The sequence below is a fragment of the Cololabis saira genome, chromosome 10 (genome assembly GCF_033807715.1).
Source record: "Cololabis saira isolate AMF1-May2022 chromosome 10, fColSai1.1, whole genome shotgun sequence".
Classification (NCBI taxonomy): Eukaryota; Metazoa; Chordata; class Actinopteri; order Beloniformes; family Belonidae; genus Cololabis; species Cololabis saira.
The window spans coordinates 14,369,689-14,393,256 of NC_084596.1; the positions used below are offsets into that span (position 1 = coordinate 14,369,689).

The 23,568-nt window shown below is 40.2% G+C and overlaps 1 protein-coding gene across 11 annotated transcripts in view; it reads left to right on the forward strand.

Annotated features, from left to right (window-relative positions):
- Positions 1-23,568, forward strand: part of LOC133452449 (protein 4.1-like) — a 77,690-nt gene that overhangs the window by 11,556 nt on the left and 42,566 nt on the right. For 3 of the 11 annotated variants that reach the window (XM_061731769.1, XM_061731770.1, XM_061731771.1), the window contains exons 1-2: positions 7,051-7,218; positions 18,501-18,676. In XM_061731769.1, coding sequence (XP_061587753.1) covers positions 18,512-18,676 — 165 coding nt within the window. In that variant the 5' untranslated portion in view covers positions 7,051-7,218; positions 18,501-18,511. Of the gene's footprint in view, positions 1-7,045; positions 7,219-18,500; positions 18,677-23,568 lie in introns of those variants that run through there. The other 8 variants (XM_061731762.1, XM_061731765.1, XM_061731764.1 and 5 more) reach the window with 7 other exon arrangements.

Sequence of the window (23,568 nt, forward strand, 5' to 3'; positions counted from 1 at the left end):
TGCTATCTTATTTTATTTCTTTACCAGCAGTTTGAATTTCCCCTTTTCTTTGTTAATTGTCTCAACACATTTTTATAATAAATTAATATAAACACATCTTAGCAATTTAAAAGTTTTGCAGTTTTTCCTTTCTTCCCCTTAATCTTATGCCCCCACTTTCTGTCGTTCAGTGAGAGAACTGAGCTCTAATTTCTCCTGCCAGGACTTTAAATCTGGGCTGGATTGTGTCAGGTTCTCATGCACATGTGAATGTGCTCATTGATGAACCTGGAACGATATTTAGTTTTAATTATGTTCATTGTGGAGAAAGCTGCTTCACAGCTGTATGTGGACCCAAACATGTTTAAGATGGTCAGCTTATTTTCTGTGACTTCAGTTCAGACTTGAGTGGATATGTTTGATGAAAAACTTTGTGTTTTGTTTCAGTGGCGTTTTACTTTCGCACTTTGAACGCCACGGTCTCTGAACGTATGAGACACTGGTTTTGTCCCAGTGGGAAGACTGAACAGGATGAATCTGTCCATTCTGGGTTGAACTTCCCTTTCCACCTGTTAGGCTTCTCATCTCTGTAAGAGTCAAGCTAATTACTTACTAAGTTTTATTTACATTAATAAGTTGTCAGGACTGCGCGTGTCGGATTTCATCCGAGCCTGATCAGCTGAGACGGCCGGGCAGAACCCGCAGCTCTCTGGCCGCTGCAGCAGAGTCACTTTCCGATGCTTTTGCGAGCCCGAACAACAGTCCAGTCCAGCAGACACATCTACATGTACAATCCTTCAGCAGTAACGACGGAGCCCACCGCCCGAGCGGCACCGACCTCCCCGGCTGCGCGGACGAGTCAGGATAAATGATCCCGCCGCGCTCGCTCGCTCTGGGCGCAGACCCAAGTAATCGATCCCTGATCCTGGCGGATCTAAACCTACTCTGTGCAAAATGAAGGATTTACTCTGTAAATACACACCATTTCTCTTACTATTACACCTAGAGCTAGCTGAGGGTCTTCTTCTCCTCATTTGGTTGGGAGTTTCTATGCAGTCCCGCGGCCCCCGCGGCCCACACGTACAAAACTGAATTTTTTTCGCGGCCCACTAGATGGCGCTCGCGGCCCAAGTGTGGGCCGCGGCCCTATGGTTAAGAATCACTGGGCTACAGGACAATAGGCAAGTAGCTTGGTGAGAAGGCAACAACTGTTGGTGCAATTATTAGAAAATGGAAGAAGTTCAAGATGACGGTCAATCTCCCTCGGTCTGGGGGTCCATGCAAAATCGAGCCATTCAGATTCTGCTCCTGTCGGGACGTCACGACGGGAGCAATGCGTGAAACCACGCCCACAACTAACTCCGTCGGCCGGAACTTCCACCATTTTTTCGTAGCGGTGTATTATGTCATTCGCGTCATCGCGTCAGGCAGCCAATCAGCAGAGTGCCTCATCATCATGGCCGCCCGCCCACTCAGAATCCTGCATAGAGAAGGAGGTTAGAAACTGGGAAGATAAAGACATGGCTCAGAGGCTGAATTTCTAATTTATTTAGCAAAAACAATCAAAAACTTGTTTTTAAGATATTCAAGGCCTGTTTAAAATAGGTATTAGATGCCATAATAGGTCCCCTTTAAAGTAATGTCACCAAAACTATAAAGGGTTAAAGGTCGTCTGACAAAATCCTATGACTTCTGGACCTTTCACAAGCCCGTATCATATCATTTTAGTATCATATTATATGAGACCTTGACATCAGCTTCATCATGGAACAACCGGAAAGATTTTAGCAGTTGCTTCTTACCCTCAAAGATGAACGGGAAAGAAGGAGGTGGATTTGATGAGGTGGTTAGCATTTCTTCTTACTGTATATGTGCGTTGAAGGCATCATAAAAAATACAAATTAAGCTTTGTTTTTAACAGATACAGATTGGCATTTTAGGATTGTTTACTGAACAGAAGCCACAACCCATGTGGCTAGACGGGCCCTCGTGAGAAATGTCAGAGGTCACCTGTGGGGTCGTGACAGGACGGCAGGAGACTCCACCTGTCCTGGATCGATGCAACTGCCGTCTGGCTGGTGGAGAAAAATACAGGACATTTGTGTCACTGCAGTGGCCTCCCGGAAAGATTTGTTTTGGTCATGTTTGGGGGATGTTCAGCATTGATTTGAGTGATTTAAAAACAAAGAAATGAAGAGGGAAGTGAAAGAATTACATGACTTGCATTAAAATAGTGGCAAAGCAATGGGCTATGGGTGTGTGTAAAAACAGATCCTCAGACAAACAAATCCACATTGTCTGAGTTCATTTAGACAACCTCCTGCAGCTATTATTCCTCCTCCCTGAGTCGAGGGTTACAGGGATATTGTGTTGCCTCAATTGTTAAGCCGCTGCAGCTTCAAACATCGAACTTTACTGGATTTTGTTTGTAAAGATGCCATTTTATGAAGCTACACTTGTAAATACTGCAGCAAACTCTCTAGCTTGTAACCTTTGTTTCTCTCACAATAGGCTGTGTCTGCAAAATCTGTGTCGCTGTCACTATTTAAGGAATTCACGTGTTACTGCAGCAGGGAAATATTCCCAGTACCGTTTTTTGACTACATGTGTAGATTTGTGTAATGTATGAAAGCAATTAGATTAAGTAAATGTCAATTGAGGGGCTGGGTTCCCACTGTGAGGCAAGAGGAGGCAAAAGCCACAAATCCTCAGAGGGAAGAACCCAGAATCAAATTAAAAACTTGCTCTCATGTTAGTATCAGACCATATGAAAAGGAGAGCGACAGATGGTTTTGTGGACTTGTGGTCTGCTTTCACTGGTGGTTTGTACTCTGTTCGGTTCTAGTTAAAATAGCTAAAATACACAATAAAGGTCCTTCATTGTTCAGAAGAAGTAGCCCCAAAATGTGTTCACATTATAAAAAAAAGTGAAAGTTCCCAGTGTGGGACTACAAAACTCCCATAACCTGTATAATCTGTTACTGGATTAATACTACAGATATATTAACTTCAAAATATATATTTTTTGTGTCTGGTTAATGCAAACTCTTTTTCACTACTTTTTATGTTGTTGAGTAGTTTAACCCAGTCACTATTTTATAAGCCCATCTAAGCTTTCGTATGTGAAATAGTCATTTGCAGAGAAACTGTGGCCGCTGAACAATTACAGTAAAGTAATGGCTGCAAAATATCCCTTTTTAAAATATGATAAAGCTGATCAAATATCCAAAATACTGAAGAAGACTACAGGAAAGTAGGTTTTATCTTGTTTTGTGGTCTCCGAATCTTCTTCAGTTCTCCAGTAATTAAAGAAACTGGTTCTTGCAACTGATTGGTTGGTTTTTGTTATTTGCTGGATAATAATTTTTAACCAGTGTTGTTGTTTGTCTGTCAGTAGTAGGCTACTCGTACTCGTTCAGCTCTAGTGAGGTCATATGCAATTTTAACACTTTAACTGTATTATAGTTGGAATGTTAAGAAAGCTTGACCTGTCATGCACATTCACTGCAAAAATGTTCTCATGAAATTGGTTCGATACGCCTCCCATTTATTTATAGCCATTTCCACCGACCAGGCGCATGGCAGTGGCCCACTGGTTTCTGAAGTCTTGAAGCCTCTTTTTCTTAGCTTGAGAAGCTGATGGGAACACGCCCGTCACGCCAGTTAGCTTTGCTCCCTGCTCCGTAGCCGAACCCGAAACTCAAAATATCTGCAGTTACTGTCGGACTTTTACTGCCGAATATACGGTTTAATATGTTGACTCAACATCGAATTCAAAAATGGCCGTCGCATTTAGCCGACAGTGGGATCATACAAATAGCTGGTTGTTTCGCTAAGCATGACGGTTATGGATGAGGAAGTGATGGTGGCTAGCCATTGGCTGAGCCGACTGTCAATCAATCATATTAGAAATACATTTTGGAAATAAAATCTGACAGGTTACAAAAGAATTCAACCCCCTCAGAGTTGTTGTGGATGTGAAATCAAGCGACTGAAACCAAAACAGTATTTTATTGCAGGTTGTAAATATGTTTATTTCTGCGCTACAGTTGGACATTTCAACATGGAGGTCAATGGAGATTGACCCGCTTTTGTAGCCACTCTCTGAATCTTATTTCTGCGTGAGCCTCAATCCAGATGTTTGGTTTAAACACGTGCAGCTCAGCGTCTCTTTCTGTCTAGCATTTTTAAACTAATTAGGAAAAGTGATGTCAAATAAAACAAGCGTCTTGAATTCCAAACTAAACCGCGGCCTAGCAGCGATCGAATGTCAAAATACAAGAATTGTTAGTGGTTGGAAATTTTAAATGCTCCACTTTTTTGTAAACCCATTGGGTGATATACCTGTCAAGTCTCCCGTTTTGGCCGGGAAACTACCGTATTTTACCCCTTTTTCCTGCTGTCCTCCCGTATTAGTATTTTCCCGTAAATTTCCCGTTTTATAATATAATTTTTCAACTGCAAACTGAATTGTCACTGGCCTCGCGAGAACTGCCACCTGCTGTAGCCTGGGTGGCAGTTCTGGCGAGGTTAGTGGCAACAACCGGAACAAACTTGGAACAACGAATCAGAGAGATGAATGGATGTAATGAGAGAGAAGACATTTCCGCCAAAAAACCGAAGACTTCATGTAAATATCTCTAAAAATGGGAAACCAAATTTACTTTCTTGAAGAGGAGCAGGATGGTGCACAGTTACGCGTTCTGAAAGATGTGTAACTGCGTTTTTAGTGTCTCTCATGGGGGAAGGACCGATGTCCTTCAGCGCCACCAGGGGGGCACCAGAGAGCCACATGAGTGAAAATGACAAATTAAAAGAAAATGTAAATGTTTCACTTTAGGACAATCAATGTTTATATAAACTGAAAATATTTAAAATACATATGTGTGCTTTAATTCCCCTTTGTGTTTTCATTTAGGCTCTATTATAGGAATGACATGCATAGGAATGTCCACAGCATTTCAGTGTCAACAAAGGTCGGCCTGTCAGATTCTGAGCTCATAATTGTAGCTTGTAAGTGGTTGATGGGTAGTTATTTTGGATTTTTCGTAAATTTGTCTTAAAATGTAATAATGAACCTCGGTTGGCCTGGTGGGACAGCGGCGGAAAATTTCCTGTATTTTTAAATCCAAAACTTGACAGGTATGGGTAGCCAGTTATGAGCGTTTCAACTTCTAAACTAATCTTATTCCCTCATGAGCCTCAATCGGAATATTTGATTTAAACACGTACGGCTCAGTGTGTCTCTTTCTTTCTAGCATTTTGAAACTAATTAGGAAAAATTGATGTCAAATAAACTAGCGTTTCGACTTCTAAACTAAACCGCGACATAGCAGCAATCGAGTGTCAAAATAAAAGTATCGTTAGAGGTTGAAAATGTAAAATACTCCACTTTTTTGTGAACCCATTGGGTGATATTACCGACCATAACAATATGCATGTACGGTGGCCAGTTATGAGCATTTCGACTTCTAAAGTAAACCGCGGCCTAGCAGCTATCGAGTGTCATTATAGAAGTATCGTTAGTGGTTGGAAATTTTAAAGGGGACCTATTATGAAAAACATGTTTTTTCTTGCTTTAACATATATATAAAGTGGTCTCCCCTCAGCCTGCCAACTCAGAGAAGGAGGAAAGCAACCAAATTCTGGATGAGCCGTCCAGTGTGATGTGGCTTCTACGAGCCGTTCAGATTCTGCTCCTTTTCATTATGTAACGAAAATGCGATTTACAGAGGTTGGCCTCCGATGCGTGAAACCACACCCACAACTAACTCTGCCGGCCGGAGCTTCCGCCATTTTTTCGTAGCGGTGTATCGCGTCATTCAGGCAGCCAATCAGTACAGTGCCTCATTATCATAGCCCCGCCCACTCAGAATCCCTCATAGATAATGAGGTTAGAGACTGGGATGATAAAAACATGGCTCTGAGGCTGAATTTCTCATTTATTTCGCAAAAACAATCAAAAGCTTGTTTTTAAGACATTCAAGGCCTGTTTAAAATAGGTATTAAATGCCATAATAGGTCCCCTTTTAAATACTCCACTTTTTTGTAAACCCATTGGGTGATATTACCTATTCCAGGGGTCGGCAACCCGCGGCTCTAGAGCCGCATGCGGGTCTTTAGCGCCGCCCTAGTGGCTCCTGGAGGTTTTTCAAAAATGTTTGACCTTTTTTTCCTTTTCTTTTTTTTCTTTTTTCCCTTTTTTTCTTTTTTCCTTCTTCTTTTTTCCTTTTTCTCTTTTTTCTTCCTTTTTCTTTTCCTTTTTGATCTCGAAATTTTGACTTTTTTCTCAACATTTTGACTTTTTTCTCGAGATTGTATTTCAACATTAATCTCGAAATTTCGACATTTTTCTCAACATTTTGACTTTTTTCTCAAGATTGAACTTCAACATTAATCTCGACATTTCGACTTTCTTCTCGAAATTTTGACTTTTTTCTTGAAATTTTGACTTTTTTCTTGACATTTCGACTTTTTTCTCGACATTTTGACATTTTTCTCAACATTTTGACTTTTTTCTCAAGATTGAACGTCAACATTAATCTCGACATTTCGACTTTTTTCTCAACATTTTGACTTTTTTCTCGACATTTCGACTTTTTTCTCAACATTTTGACTTTTTTCTCAACATTTCGACTTTTTTCTCGACATTCCGCCTTTCGCCATTTGCCTTCATTCTAAGGCTTATATAAGACTTTTCATTTTTTGCGGCTCCAGACATATTTGTTTTTTGTGTTTTTGGTCCAATATGGCTCTTTCAACATTTTGTGTTGCAGACCCCTGATCTATACCATGTATGCTGTAGCCAGTTATGAACAAAGTTAATCAATATTTTAAGTAATTACTTAAAGAATTCTCTCTGCTACATTCCGCACTGATTGGGTCCTAACTGAATCACCTTTCCTTAAATATACATGACAGCAGCTGTGTTTTTCCTCGCTAAAGCAACGAACCTCGTGCCCTTAATTGCTCGGCCCTGCCGCGCATGTGGGAGCGCACTGGTGTGAGTGGTGGGTGGGGGTGAAATAATGCCCCGGTTGTCCTGATATCCCACAATCCTGCTCTCAGCTGCACAGAGCAGCGTGATAGGCTGGTGTAGAGGGGAACTGCAGCACAGCAGCACCGCTGTGGGGGGAAACAGCAGCAGCTGAAGCAGCTGAAGCAGCCGGACGAGGACAGTCTGTCCCGCTAATGAGCCTCCGATCCGACGCTTTTCTCCGGAGACGCGCTCGCTTCCTGGTTCGTACAGCCCTCGGGCTTCGTTTGAGGCTTTTCTTTATATATATACGTCTTCTTTTCCCAAAGCCGATTACCAAATACTCTTGTACTGTATTCAGACTGACGATTTAAAAAAAGAAAAAAAAAAAGGGAAGGAAAGTGGACGTGGCGAGCCGCGTCCAAAACACGGGTCACGAGTGTTTTCAGCCGCGGCGCGGCGGTGCGTATTTGTCCGTCTGCCGGACAAATATAGCGCTTAAATGCGTCGTGCTCGGGGTTCATTCACTGAGCTGGCTGTTTCTGGTAGTTGTGTTGTTTTTCTCGCTCCAAGTCGGGGCTCGGTGGGAACGTTTCAGAGGTGAGGCTGTAGGGGGGAAAAAAATGGGTGAAACGAAACGACACCGTGGATGCCTTTAATCCGCGTGTATTCATCTCTGCGGGGCTGCGATGAGGCGCTCGATAGCCGGGCTTCATTTGCAGACAGTCGGGGGTGGGGGATTAAAAGTGCTTGATTATCACAGGTTAGGACGACATAGTTGGGTGTCTTTTTGATCTGCAGTGCGGTAGGCGTGGCTAAGGCCGGGATGACACGGTCTGGATCCTCTTTTAGCATCCTTACATCCCCTCCAGGCACAGCAGGCACAGGCAAAGGCAAAGGCAGGGTCTGACTAGGCACTTTGATTAGACTGAAGCATCACGGGCCTTGCTGGGAAGGGATTCATGGCTTGTTCACTGAAGATGCACAGCTTTAGTTTGCTCTGTGGATATTTGGGTGGAGGGGGCAATAGTTGTCCTTTGCCCACATTCTTGACATCTGTTGGAAAGACTTAAGCTCTATAGCAACAGAGAGGTGGAAAACATGAGGATTTATCCTCCTTTCCAAAGATCCTTCATCCAGATGAGGAAACACCTCCTTCTAGGGTGTAGGTTTGGTCTCAACATTGGTAGGGACGATATAACAGCATAACCTGCATGTACACTTTTTGCTGGGGACGGGACATTAATAAGACCAAACAGATTGGGTGAACGGGGGTCAGGGCTACATTTGTCATGAATAAGAACCTAATTAATTGATAGGCTAAATGATCAATGCAAAATAAATCTGTATTGACTTATACTAACTTTCATGTGTATTGGTTCACTTGATACACAGTTCGATTCAAACCTTTGTTTTCAAAAACTACTAAAGAAACATTGTGAAAACGTCCAGAATATTCCAGGATTTTATTAGCAATTTAAATTGCAATATTTGAACATAACTTAAATTATATTAACATACACAATAAATACAAACTTATTAATAATCTCTTAACTATTCAGAATGCAAAAAATAAACATTTGTCTTAAGACCACTCAACATTGTCTAAATAAATAAATACATTGAAATATAACTGAAAAAACAAAAATAAATAAAGTCATCAGCCAATCAAATGTGCGTTTGAGGAAAAAAAAATGGACCGGCAATTCAGCAAGTGAAAAGGGGTAAATGTGAGTCTGAACATAATGAAAATAATTCACTTAATAATGGTAGGGTCATTTCTATCCTTACAACATTTGGGAAGACAATCTAAATTACCTTTTATATCTGAACTCATTATATAATGCAAGTAAGGTTGCTTAAAAGTTGGTGGGGACAATTTGAGCCCCCTGAAAAGTTGGTAGTGTTATGTCCCTACCGTCCCTATGCAAACCTACGCCCTTGACCTCCTTTTTAGTAATAATCAGGTAGTAAAAACGAAAAGTTAATGTCGGACACCACAGAGGCTCAATGTGATACTATGTGTTGTTTTTCTTTTAAGAAGGAAAAAAATACTCATCTTCCCTGTGCAGAGTTAAAGGAGCATCCTACAAAATAAGATTTGGATCGATCCCTGTAGTGAGGATATTGTTTCATGCAATTTAATACAAGAAGGTCCATATATAAGATAATTTGGAGAAGGTTAACGTCATAAGCATATTACTAGTCACTCAACCACTGAGGTCACATAAAGGTAAATGTCAGTGTTTTGTGGTTTTCCTTTACTGTAAAAGTAATCTGTTATTAGATTATGTGCAAAAACTTAGTTATGAATCCCATGAATGTTCTTTCATGCACAAGTATCCCCCCCTGCTAAACCATATCCTACATATTTCCCTATTTATATTTCCCTTTTTAGATTATGTAGTCCTATATAAGGTATGGTTGTTGCCATTACTTCCATGAGAACTGTCTTTCTGAGTTCTTGACGTTAATGTTTCGCCATTCCCATGTTGGTTTAGGTGTTATTTCTGTCCCCAATGTCTATTTAGTTATGCACATACTAAAAGAAACTAATCGCATGAACACTGATCATAAGGAAACAAATCCAGCTGATGGCATCATAATGACTTGTGGGAAGAAGGTAGTATTTCCTCAGAGAGGTTGATGCTTTTATTTCTGGATGGGAGCTTCTGAGCATCAGAGATGTTTTGGATCCAGTGCTCGGCAATTACTAGTGGTATTACGGACATTAAAGTTTAAGGCACTTAAACGTCGACTTCAAGTCTGATGCCAGGTGATGTCCATCATTTATATACACTCTTATGTTTGTCCAGAAGCTTCACAATTCAGTTCATGTACACTGATTTCAAGAACGGCAGCATCACAGCTGAAACAGATGTTGATGGGTCATTATATGTTATTAACCAGTTTCTAATTAATATGTTTAACTCTTCATTTTTGGAATTGTGACGTAAAAATCTATTTGAGCCCCAGATTGAAAAGCCCAGGATGTGTTTTCACTATTTTATTGTAATAATAATCCACAGATGATCAAGCTGCAACCCTTTTGTATCTATTGGGTTGTTTTTTTTTAGCCTGTGATGCAACGTTTGACTACTGCCTAATGAGCATAGAGATGGTGGGTGTGTTAAACACTTGCCACAGGTGACGTAAACTACCTCAAAGTTCTTTCAACCCCTTCATTGTTCTTGCCAGTAGACATTATTAGCAATGAAGTCACAGCTGATTTGCAGATTACATCCAGCTAATCTCATGAAATACTTTAATGCCTTCTGGCCAGTCTCAGTTGCGGTGTAAGAGGTCATTATCTCATCATTAATGTATAAAGATTAAATTTTCAGATATTACATCAACAGGAATGTTCCATTGTCAAAGGAATATTAGAAGTTCCCGACTGCATTATTCCCCTCATCCCGTCAGACACTTTGACTTTATTGGTGTTGCTAAACTACCCCTGGGCTCAGGAAGCAGCACTGTGATGCTCAATCCAGTTAGCTTGTCTGGCTATTCGTATCCTTGTGTGCCTCGCTGCAAAAGACAGTAATGCAAAGAATGTAAATGCGGCAAGGCATGCTGTCAAGATTTATAGCCCCCTCAGCAAAAATGGTCTCTGGTTATAGTCACCTTCATGTGACCAGACTCCCTTCCCCAAAGTCTGCTGCAGGCTGTAAAATCAGTCTGAGTGCTCAGGAAAAAAATCACAAAATTTACTCTATTTAAACTGTAAACAACCAAATTTGTACTTTTTTTTTTTATTAGACTATTATCAGACTGTCCACAGTCTTAATAGTGAGTAGTTTTAAGTGGCTCAATTCCCCCTTTATTCAACAAGCAATACATTTTTAGTGCTTTGCTGACTCACTTTCTGCTCATTTTTCGCCTGGTCGTGGGCCTTGCTGAAGGGTTTTAATGGACTGTCACTCTACAGTGAAACACAAGACGCTGAACTGCTTTCATGCTCAGTTTGCTGTGCGCTGTGGCAAGAAAATCTTAAAGCTCAACCCACTATAGATAACACACAGACCCAGATTGTGTGTCTATATTGAATCTATCGATGCATGACTAAATTGTAAGGCTGGGAAATATGAACATTATTAAAGAGCCTTTTATCCTTGCCCCATGACTTCTTTATCAAGGAAGAAACACAGTTTTTCACAAGTGGCTGGTCAGCATTGCATAATTTTTGTCAACTTAAAATCTTGAGTCTCGAGTAGGGCTGGGCGATATGGACCAAAAGTCATATCTCGATATTTTCTAGCTGAATGGCGATACTCGATATATATCTCTATTTTTTCTGTGCCTTAATTGGGGTTTCCCCCAAAGCATTATAGCATAGCATCTCTGTTAGCTTCATTTTTTTCTGAGGCAAACCCTTAAAAAAACCTTCAGTTTTAATACAAAGCCTCGTGCCAAATGTCACACAGGTACCTTTATTAACAGAGGTCTGCACAATATCAAAATGTATAAAACAAATGAAATAAAAATAAACTGCCTGCATATATAGAATAAAATGCTTCTTGAATAAAATAAAACAAATATCCTTTTCCTGCATAACAATGAAATTAAAATACACTGTGCAATTAATTCAATGTAGACAGTAACAGGCCGACTTTTCCACTGAGGGTGACAGTTGTGCAAATAACAAAACATTTGTGCAAATCTCAAATAAAACATTCAAGTCAATTTGTCACAAAATAAGCTATATCAAAATCATTAAATTTTTTTTTTTTTTTTTTTTTTTTAGAAATCGATATAAACGATATTGTCTCGTACCATATCGCGTTTGAAAATATATCGATATATATTAAAATCTCGATATATCGCCCAGCCCTAGTCTCGAGTCATATTTAAAAATAAAATATTCCTGGTGAGGCCGCCTCGCATTGTTGCCACCTGTCACTGCCTTTGACGTGCAGGGCACTTTTATTCTGCTTGCACCTGTCTTTTCTAATTTTATTAGTTTTTTTAAATCTCACCTTTTCTGGAATGATAACGGGTGGCATTTTCAGACGGGTTTTAAAGCTTCACACGGTTGGTTTTGATTTATCTCCTTTAATGTTTTGATTGAGCCAGCATTCATCAGTCATACTCGGGATGTTTTCTTCATGCTTCTACATGATATTCTTCTACATGCCAGAGGAATTCAATTGTCTAACGATGGCAGATATCGGGGAAACAACTGTTGCCAACACAGAAGGTCACATTCATATCAAAATATTAGTGTTGCAGTAAAGAATTTGGGCATCTGTAACCGCTCCGTAGAGGTTTCTCATTTGAGAGGCTAAACCAGCCACATGGCATTCTGTAACAGTAGCTCTGACAGCTGTCGGCCCTGCAGCCATGCAGAGGGGTCTCATCATAGATGGCAGGCCGGCTTTGGACGAGGTCTTGACATGTCAGAAATACGACAACTATTCCCTTCCATGTAACCTCCATGAGCCCCGTGGCCAGGCAGGGGTGGCAGCGACGGGCCCAGCTGTGATGTACTCTGGCTAACGCACCCAGCACAGATGGCGGTCCCCTCATCCTCCCGTGTGTGTGTGTGTGTGTGTGTGTATGGCCGCTTTCCAACATCACGAATTACAATCACAAATGGACCTTAAAATGAAGATTTACACGCATCAAAACCGCATTTAGTGTCAGTGGCCAATAATGTAATGAAACTTCATTCTGATGAAACTCGGCTGCACTTTTTTTTTTCACAATATCTTTATTTGGGTTTTATAGCAGCACAAGACAATCAGTAAAAACTTTTCTTATAGATTAGCTGTCAAATATAGTAAAAAAGAAAAAAAACACAGCTTAAAACAAAACAATCACAATAAAAAAATGAACAATATGCTTCTCTTATTATTAGACAGATTATGAACATGGATTGTGAAATAATAATGATAAGCTACAGGCTTTGAAAGTAACAGAAAAATAAATATATATATGTATATATGTGTGTGTGTGTATATATATATATATATATATATATATATATATATATATATATACACACACACGCATGCATATACATACACACCATACCCACAGTTAGTGATCATTTTGGTTTTCTGTTAAGTCTGAGTTCTTCACATATTCAATAAAGGGCTTCCATATACCTTCAAATACATGCTGTTTGGCTTTCAGAATATAAGTAATTCTTTCCAACCGTAGGGTTGATAGCATTTGTTTTAACCATTGACTGGTACTTGATTGATGGGTTCTTTTTCATAGTAGTGCAATACATTTTTTGGCATTTAAACTCAGCTTCACTTTTAGTGTAAGATTGGATATCCATTTATCTTTCAGTTATGGTGGTGCTGTTTTTCCTCTTTTATTGATGCAACAAATATACATAAAACTTTCTGCATGGAATGAGGAACAATAGCTGGGTCCATCTTAGCCAGTCAACGTTAATATGGTACTTCAATGCTTGAATACTTCAATTCGTCAACCAACTCAAGCTCCTCTCACTGGAAGCTCTTTACCCATAAGCACAGCTTTTATTCAGCACAAACTCTGCTTTGTCTTGCTCTCAGATACCAACAATATTTGAAGCCAGTTGAGAAGATCCAGTGCATGATAAAGTGAGGAGTTTAACATTAGTGTGTCCTAATGATTGTAAGATTTCAGATGACTCTTTTAAGGTATCTGATGTTGACATATTATAGGCAGGTTGTCTCCGTTTTGATTGGTCGTGTAAGGTGGTATTTTTTCTTCCTAAAATATTTGAGATCAACTGTCAACTGTGTGTCAGATCAGGTCGGCTTACCCAGCAGGCAACGCTTTGTTGCACGTAGAAATTGATTACTGAAATTTTCAGTGGTGAATCAAATTATTATAATGACTTTTACATTTCCAAGGTTTAGAAACTTCAGTCGGCTGAGGGGGCCCTCTTCTGGGTGTTGACGTTAAGTCACTTTTATGAGATTTTATCTTGTTCAGTCTCTTCTTATCTCATCTCATTATTGACTCTCTTTAATCACCTCTGTCATGATGACAGTTGTAGCTCTGTGAGCTACATCCATCATTCTGTATGTGTGACAGTGTTAAAGTGATACACAATTGTTTCAAGAAGTGTTGGTGGTAGGGATGGGACGCTGAGCTACACGACATTTCTTAAAAATGTCCTAAATATTCCTCCAAATGACATTAAGACGGAGATTTTAACATTTAAAGTGTTGCTTTAATTGGGAAAGGTTTTGGTAGTTTAACTAAAGCTACTGTTTCTCTGCAGGACGGGTTGATAAGAACATAACGGCGTTCCCAGCTCATGTCCAGATTGCAGCGCTGGGTTGTAAACATTCCTCCTTTGCCTTCTCAACCAAGGAAATGTGAATAAACACATTTCACTTGTGGATATTTTTAGCCTTTTTAGTGATTTTTTTTTTTTTTTTCTCCCCACTCCTATCTCTACTGCAATTCTCACTTTCCAACAGGTTGTCTGCTGATGCTTATTTATTTTTCCTTGGTATTTTATACTTTAGCACTCTAATTTCACTTTTTTTTTTTTGGGAGGATTATTAAAATATTATTCACATCATTGTAAAATTCAGTAATCTGTTAAGATGATTGGGGTTTAATATGTGGATTACAATTTAACAAAACGCTTTTGGACTTTTCAGACGTTTTTCTTATTTAAGACCTCTGTGAGAGTAACTTGAGCGGTTGAGTCTCCGTTTTATTTTCTAAATGACCACGTATGATTAGATTTGAAATACTCCGCCTTTATCAGTCGCCGAGTCTTTAACGCAGTAAAACAAGGCTGTATTGGAGCTATCGTCAGTATATCATCTGTAAGCCAAGGCATTAAATGAGATGTGAATACAGTTTTCTGAATGCATAATGTATGTGCCAGTCCATGGTGAAGGCCACACACAAGCCCACTGTCCGGGCCGTTGTGTGGGCTGTGAAGAGTGCCTGTCACCACTGACTGAATGTATTCTTCCTCACTTTCTATGGTGCTAAGATGCTACTTTCCTCCCCCCAGTCCATAGTTCCTGTTCCATGTGAGGTTAACAGATGCAAAAGCTGCAGCTATTTTCCGTCCGCTGTTTACTGAGCCGCTGCTCAACTCTGCCGCAAACGATGCTAAAACCACGATTTCTTTAGAATTTTTCAGCTATTTTTAAAACTGCTCACCGTTTCTACTTTTGAAAACATGTTTTCCTGAAGGCCGGGGTCGGAATGCGGCTCTTGTGACTTCATTGATTCACTCACGTTGACGTGGTCCTGGCCCGTAATCTGGAATCACTAATCTTTATCGTGTTTTTATGGCAGCCGAGGTTGAGAAGAGTTTAATCAGCACGTTGCGTTCGTTGACCCTTGGACATTCAAACCTGTGCTTCTCACTTCTCGCTTGAGTCCAGATTTATTGCTGCTTTGTGTCAGCATTACTTTGATCCTTCTGACAACGTGTCGTACTGGAGCGGTGTCGTTACTCGGCAACACTTGATTTGGCATTTTTGATGTAATGGTGTTCTTAATAATTCCCCTGAATTCAGACCAGCTGCTCACTAGCAAAGATGAATCATCAGTTGGCCTTTCAGAGACTAGTTCTTTTCTTAGTGTAGTGACTATCTTTAGACTTTAGACGTTTTCTTCTTTTGACCAAACATCTTACTCACTTCATGAATGGTAATGACGACAGGAGATTTTTTACGCGTTGAGTACGTCAACAGAACGGTAAAACGCTGTGTTGCTCCACCGTCACTCGTTTATTCTTTTAACTGACAAAAAACACACAGTCCCGCACTTCCTCCCGCTACGGAAGCCCCACTGGCCCAAACTACCGAAACCAAAACAAATATCAGTAGTGAAATTTAAGTCTTAATCACTAAAGTATAAAATAATAACTCTCAAAACTTAATCTGAAATATATTCCCTCTCTGTAAACAACAAGGCATATTATGCAATAAAAGAGTTAACTATAAAGTAAACTATACATGGCGCTTACACTTGCACTTATAAACATATTTCATGAAAATAAGTGCTAAGTCTTAATCAATAAGTCCCTTTTTATGTCAGAAGTAGTTTCAATGTATATGTCCCAGAGTCTAAGAAGAACAAAGAAGTATGATGTCATGAAATTACGGCCTCTCGCTGTTAATAACCCTGCAATGTGGCTGCCTGTGGTAGCCACAGCAGGACAGATGTGGGGGGTCACAGTGTGCAGATTTGTAGGGACCCCCCTCCTCCTGCAGTGCCGTTGAGCCAGACGCTCGCGCTCCCAGAGAAGTCACAGATCCTCCCACCGCGTGGTAAACTCATCCCTATAAATAGAGCCGAGGGAGAAACAGCCCAGCAGCAGAATGACAGGCATCTGTACTACAGACCTCAGCAGACACCCAGTGTGGTGTCACACACACACACACACACACACACACACACACACACACACACACACACCCTCCCAGCCCAACATCCAGTGTCTGAGCCTGTGGGTTTGACTAGCTCGCGTCCCCCGGGGAGATCTCTCCCTTCAGTTTGTGAAAACTAGTCCGAAGATGTTTTTCTCTCCGTTTTCTCTCCTTCGGACAGACACGGTTGCTGTTGGTGTTATCCAGACGAGGAGAACGTTGTGCTATGAAAGATGTGCAGTGATGCAGTCTGGTACCTTTTTGGTTCTCATGTGTAAATACTGCAGTGATGGAGAGGAAGAGGATGGTGTTAATTTAGTCTTTTTATTTAATTTATCAGCACTGAAACAATGATGCTGCTAGCCCAGTAACATTTCATCCCATTTCAATTGTTGTAACAAAAATACACATTTTTCATTGGTTACACCCTCTATAATGTAATAATTTTTACTTTTTATTTATTTGACATAGACAAAGATGTTCAGCAATCATTCAACAAGGCATTTTAAGGCTTTCTTTTTATTTAAACTTTACTTTATTTAAACAGTCAAGTATTAAATTGCATATTTTCAGCAGGATCTTTGAGCAAGTCTTTTATCAAATTATATTTTCAGGTTTGGGGCCACGTATAGTCGAGGGTAAATGTGCCACATGGCGTCTGCAGATGGTTTTGTTTTGTGAGGTAATGAAGCCGATGTTGTGGGGTGCCGTGGTCGAGGGACGGCTGTGGTGTAGCGTTGGTAGTCCTGTGATCAGGAAGTCGGTAGATCAATCCCCAGCTCTGTCATGCGTTGACCCCGGCATTGCTCCCATTGGACAAAAAGGGGTTAGAAGCCGGACCCAGAGGGACTGTCTGAAAACTGGTGGGCCAAATCCACATGTAGAACACCATAATCTGCTGCGGTGCTCCTGGAAAAGAGGAGGAAAGTTGCTTTCCTGCTGGCATAGCTTGGTTAGATGATTAAGAGTCAACCTAGAGGGAGTGAAGCTGTTTTGCTGCCCTTTTTGTTTGTCCAGTGTCTTCAGTTCTTCACATAATTTTCAAACGCATCTCAAAATACGCGAGGCTTCTGCATCCAGGGTTAGGGTCCTCTTCCTGCTCAAATATATGCTGGCTTCATAGTCACCTCCCCGTCCGAGCATCACTCCTACCTAGGGCTGGGTGATATGGACCAAAAGTCATATCTCGATATTTTCTAGCTGAATGGCGATACTCGATATATATCGATATTTTTTCTGTGCCTTAATTGGGGTTTCCCCCAAAGCATTATAGCATAGCATCTCTGTTAGCTTCATTTTTTTCTGAGGCAAACCCTTAACAAAAACAGTCAGTTTTAATACAAAGCCTCGTGCTAAATGTCACACAGGTTCCTTTATTAACAGAGGTCTGCACAATATCAAAATGTATAAAACAAATGAAATAAAAATAAACTGCCTGCATATATAGAATAAAAATGCTTCTTGAATAAAATAAAACAAATATCCCTTTCCTGCATGACAATTAAATTAAAATACACTGTGCAATTAATACAATGTAGACAGTAACAGGCAGACTTTTCCACTGAGGTTGACAGTTGTGCAAATAACAAAACATTTGTGCAAATCTCAAATAAAACATTCAAGTCAATTTGTCACAAAATAAGCTATATCAAAATCATTTAAAAAAAAGCAAAAAAAAAGCTATATCGATATAAACGATATTGTCTCGTACCATATCGCGTTTGAAAATATATCGATATATATTAAAATCTCGATATATCGCCCAGCCCTACTCCTACCCATCATTGCTATCCATGTATTTGTTGTTAGATGATATTTTGCATTGAATTTTGAAATGAGCCTGAGCTGTAAAGGTGCAACAGGAGGTGATTGATTTAATTGGTCCGTCAACAGAAAAATAGTTTGGTAGATTGGTCATTATTCAATCAGAAACCTTCAATGATTGGAGCTTAAACTGGAAAGGTTTAATTTATTGCAGCAGACAGTGATTTAAAAACAAGATTTAAATGGATTAAAGCTGCTCACTTTTTTTGAATCATTATTATTATTAGGTATTTAAAGATATTTGCAGCAGAAAGGAGGTTATCTCTGCACACGCCTGAAAAGCAACGCTACATCAGTTCCAATCCAGTAATCTGACTCATGCAGTTTTTTGTTTTTTTTTCCTCCTTCCCCTCTTTTCCCCTCCACTCCAGTGTTATTTACCATGACAACTGAATCAGGCGCAGACTCGGAGGCGAAGCAGCCGCAGGAGAGCAAGGAGACGGCGGCCGAGAAATCAAACGCAGCAGGCGAGCCGACCTCCCCACAGAACCTACCGGAGAAGCTTCCAGCCGCCGTCGGACACAGCACCCCGGCCAAGAAAGAGCAGGTCAGCCTCCTGGACGGGACGCGATACCGACCACAACTCTTCTTTAATTACTCGACTGTTTGCATAACGGTTGTAAATGTGAAGCGAAAGACGTGCGTGGGTTTAGCAGTTGTAAAAACTCAAATCTGGGGAAAAAAACATTTCACACAATCCGTCTTTCTGCTGAGTGAATCGTGTCTTTGTGTGTAAAATGGAAATGAACGCGGCGGTGACGACGTGACCTCACTGTCCTGCATTGTAACAACCCTCCATCTGATCCTTTTGTTTGGACGTAAACTTGTTTTTCCTTCGGTCTTACGGGCTTGGTGTTTTCAGAAGTGAGGAGGGACAGATTGAAAGACCTTCAGCAAAGAGTAGATGTTTTATTTGCCTCTTTAAGATGTTTTATTGGTAAAAAGGTTAAGTGGACTGAGACAGGGATGGTGAGACAGGGACGGGCCACGCTTTGGGGCCGACTGCGATGACTCCTGCAGTCTCAGACAGCTGAGCCACCGATGCCCCGTGGATGTTTTCATTTGCAGCTTGCATCCCCCTGACTGGCTTAGCGCCACACAGCTGTGGGAAGGATGAGTAAACCGAGTTGAAGAAGTAGGTGGTTGGAAGTAAAACTTCACTGCTTTCAGCAGTTGATGATTTCAGACACGTATAAAGTTTTACTGTTGTGGTACTGTAGAGCTCATGAAACCCAATGCTGAACTGCCAAGGATTTTCTGTTTCGTGAGTTAAGAAGGGGAAAAAAGAAAACCACAAACGGCTGAATTTGTTTTTGTTTTTGTTACTTTTTATGTCAAATTAAATTTCTACTGATTTTCCATCTCCGATAATTTGGAAAGTGGGAAACACAACATTTTGTGTTTATATGAGCAGTAGGGGTGTAACAATATATCGTGCCACGAAATTTCGCGATACAAAAACGTCACGATACGTGTCGTGGAGGTGACAAAGTGTATCGCGATATTGGGTTATTAATATTAATCTATTGTGTTGCCTAGTAACGCGCATCCGACCGCGCCTCGACCCGTGGACCAAAATCTTCCTCCGCTCAGAAGAAACTAGTCCCGTTTTGCGGTCCCGTTTTGAGCTCTGAACCTTTACTTATGTAAGGCTGGTGTAGAGTTAAGCCTTCCCTTATTAAATTAAACCTTTTACGGGTCGTTAGTAGGATAAACACGGGGACAACTTCTTCTGAGTTCCAGTGTACTTTAATGTCCCTCAACAGTGTAGGATTTTAGAACATCAACACAGCACCTAGTGCTGTATCACTCCGTCCAATCTAAAACAGACTAATCACTACAGATAAACTGACTAGTGTCATTATAGTCTCTAATTTACAGAATATAAAGAATATATTTATAAAATAATGAACCCTGAATTACCAAAATAACCTTCTTAACAAAAATAAATCTCCTCTTACACTTATAAGGTGAGCATGAATCAATCTTTTTTATGATGTAAAATTGTATGTATTTATTTATTTAATTTTAGTTAAATTGTTAAATTTCTGGAAAAGAAAAAAGTCAAATCATACATGAGAGAAACTATTCAGTTTGTGGCAAAATATTTTTTCTTGTATGAAACTGAAGATGCATAATGCAAACCTGACATTTACGTTTAGTTCAGTTTGTGGAAAAAGGTTGGCCTGGCTTTCTCTTTAAAACTTAAACAGTTATAAAGCATTACAAACTGTAACAATAGGGCAAACACACAGCATTGTTTTGTATTTTGTGTCTTTCAAATAAAAGACCATTTTTCCAGTCATATATTCCTCATTCAAGGTTGTTAAAAAAATACTACTATAATATCGTATCGTTATCGTGACCTCAATATCGTGTATCGTACCGTATCGTGAGATTAGTGTATCGTTACACCCCTAATGAGCAGTGAAATCTGTCTTGACCGGTAGTGAGACCTGCAGCCTGTCTAGTTTATCTTTAAAGGAAGCCGAGGCAGCTTCTGATTTATATCTGAACGCTAAGTGCCTCTCGGTGGATTCTGACCTGAACGGTTATCTGGGCTCAGCAGCTAATCGATCTGCAGGTTCAGTTTCCAACACGGGGGCCGTCTCTGGAGGATTCCCTCTCGTTCCCTTCATTCTGTTCCCAAAAGGAAACCATCTTCACCAGCTTTGTCTGCTCACACATTCTGTCTCCAGCGTTTTTGAGCCTCTGGAGTCAGATTTGTACGGACGTGCCACTAGGCGCCGTTTTATCCTGAACAAATTACTATCACACCATTCTGTTAATCAGACAGCAGCTTCTTCCTGTTGTGTTGAATTTAATAACCACGTTTGAAGGCGCTCCAGTTTCATTGTAGGATGTTTTTTTGTTGTTGATGGCTGGAGAGTAGAGGTTTTGCCCTTTACTCATTTGCCTCCTATCATTCGACAGTTTTGAGCCCGTTCCACCTCTCGCAGCTCCACTGATCCAGCGGGATGTTACCATGATGCTAACAAACCATGAGACCGGGGTGGTGTGATGGAGAGGAGAGGAAATGGAGCATGAGTGTACATACGTCCATAATGAGAGGGCAGCAGAATCAGGACGAGGTGGCAGATCATTAGTTCCCGGGCAGCTTCAGGGGCGATTAAATGAATTAAATACATTAACATTAAGTGGTGCGTTTTTTTGCCTCATGTCTTTTAGTAAAGGAACCAGATTCATACGCGCTCCCATTAGGGCTGGGCGATATGGACCAAAAGTCATATCTCAATATTTTCTAACTGAATGGCGATACTCGATATATATCGATATTTTTTCTGTGCCTTAATTGGGGTTTCCCCCAAAGCATTATAGCATAGCATCTCTGTTAGCTTCATTTTTTTCTGAGGCAAACCCTTAAAAAAACAGTCAGTTTTAATACAAAGCCTCGTGTCAAATGTCACAAAAGTACCTTTATTAACAGAGGTCTGCACAATATCAAAATATATAAAACAAATGAAATAAAAATAAACTGCCTGCATATATAGAATAAAAACGCTTCTTGAATAAAATAAAACAAATATCCCTTTCCTGCATAACAATTAAATTAAAATACACTGTGCAATTAATACAATGTAGACAGTAACAGGCAGACTTTTCCACTGAGGTTGACAGTTGTGCAAATAACAAAACATTTGTGCAAATCTCAAATAAAACCTTCGAGTCAATTTGTCACAAAATAAGCTATATCAAAATCATATATATTTTTTTTAAATTTATTTATTTATTTTTTTTAATAAACGATATTGTCTCGTACCATATCGTGTTTGAAAATATATCGATATATATTAAAATCTCGATATATCGCCCAGCCCTAATTCAAAGGCGCTCGCATCATTTTTTTTTTATCCCATCCCAGTGTTGGATTTACATGATTATTTCCGTAAATGTCATGACGGGCCAAAACAAAGGACACCAAAAACTATTATGATTAAATCTTTGTGTTTTCATCTCTAGAAGGTAAACTCGAACAAGACATTAGACGGTTTCATGAAATTGCTCCTGTCTGAGTTCACGTCGCCGTCATGCGTGACGTCATGGCTAGTGCGACAAATCTTTGACCAGCCGCAGATTTCATTTCTGCTTTTAGTTGCAGTAATTATTACGCATTACTCCCCAACTGCAGTGTCAGCACGCCACCGTGCCCTTTCACCCCTGAGTGAATCACTGCCGATGAAAACGCACAGCCCCACGACTTACAAATGTGATCACATTATTGGTTTCCAAGTTTCCAACATTTGGAAATCCTCGTGCTCTCGCACAAATTGTAAAGATGCTTGTTGAGACACCGGGTGACACATTTCATGGCTGGTCTCACACATTTCTGAGGTGCGCGCTGAGCGTGAACAGAAACACGCCTCCTGCGGGCAGAAGTACCGACACAACAACATGCTTTAGGCTGCGTTTAGGCACAACAGAGCTTTAAATTATGACCTGATGCAAGTCTGTGCTTTTTTATTTTCCAAAATTATAGTAGTCCATATGTTTGCACTTAAATTAGACTCCGTGCTTCACATCATAATGATGTACAACGCAGCAAAAGGTTTAAATCTCTTACATGGATGAAGTTGTACCTGATAGGAAAATATCAGGTACTCAGTCGTGCAACCTAAGCTTTACCAAGTGGTCAACATTCACTACGTTTACATGCAGTCAAAATTCGGGTTATTGCTAATATTCTGGTTACTGAAACATTTGGAATATTCCGTTTACATGTGTGAGCAAACAGGGTTATCCCTGTTTACATGGTGATTAATCATTCGGGATATCTCCATCAAAACGCACGGAGAACGTGATGTTGCAATTAGCGTCATTTTCGCTTCCTCTTCCTGTGCCCAAATTCAAAACAAATGCTGCTTCGCGCAACTTTTCGCTCACCTTCTTGTAAATCTCACTATCCCCGTACTTTCTACCGTCTACAAATGCCAAAATGTTCATATCCTTCATTACATTTATGAAGTGATTAGTCTCCTCCTCACTCCAAAAGTGTGGCATGGTCTCGCGTTTCTCCATGTTTAGAAGAACTTCCTGGACTCAAAAGACCAGGATTCCTTGTGAACAGAGCATGCGCAGAAAATAAATTCATGTTCAGTTTGATCGTGATATTCCGTTTGGCGTTTACATGAGAGAATATTCGGGTTTTAAAAGGAGTGACCCAGGGGTCATCTTCGGGTTTTTAAAAACCGGAATATGAGCAAATTTGGGTTATTCAAAGGGGTTATTGGTGTTTACATGGCCGTGCAAATTCAGGTTATTGCCAATATTTGGGTTTTAAAAGGGTTATTGATGCATGTAAATGCAGTCATTGGTACATAAACTGCCCTAAAAGACCAAAGACGACTCTCTTTACATCATTCTCTTCATAACTTAGTTGCTCTCTTTAATCTCATCCATCCCAGCATCCTTCCAAACCCG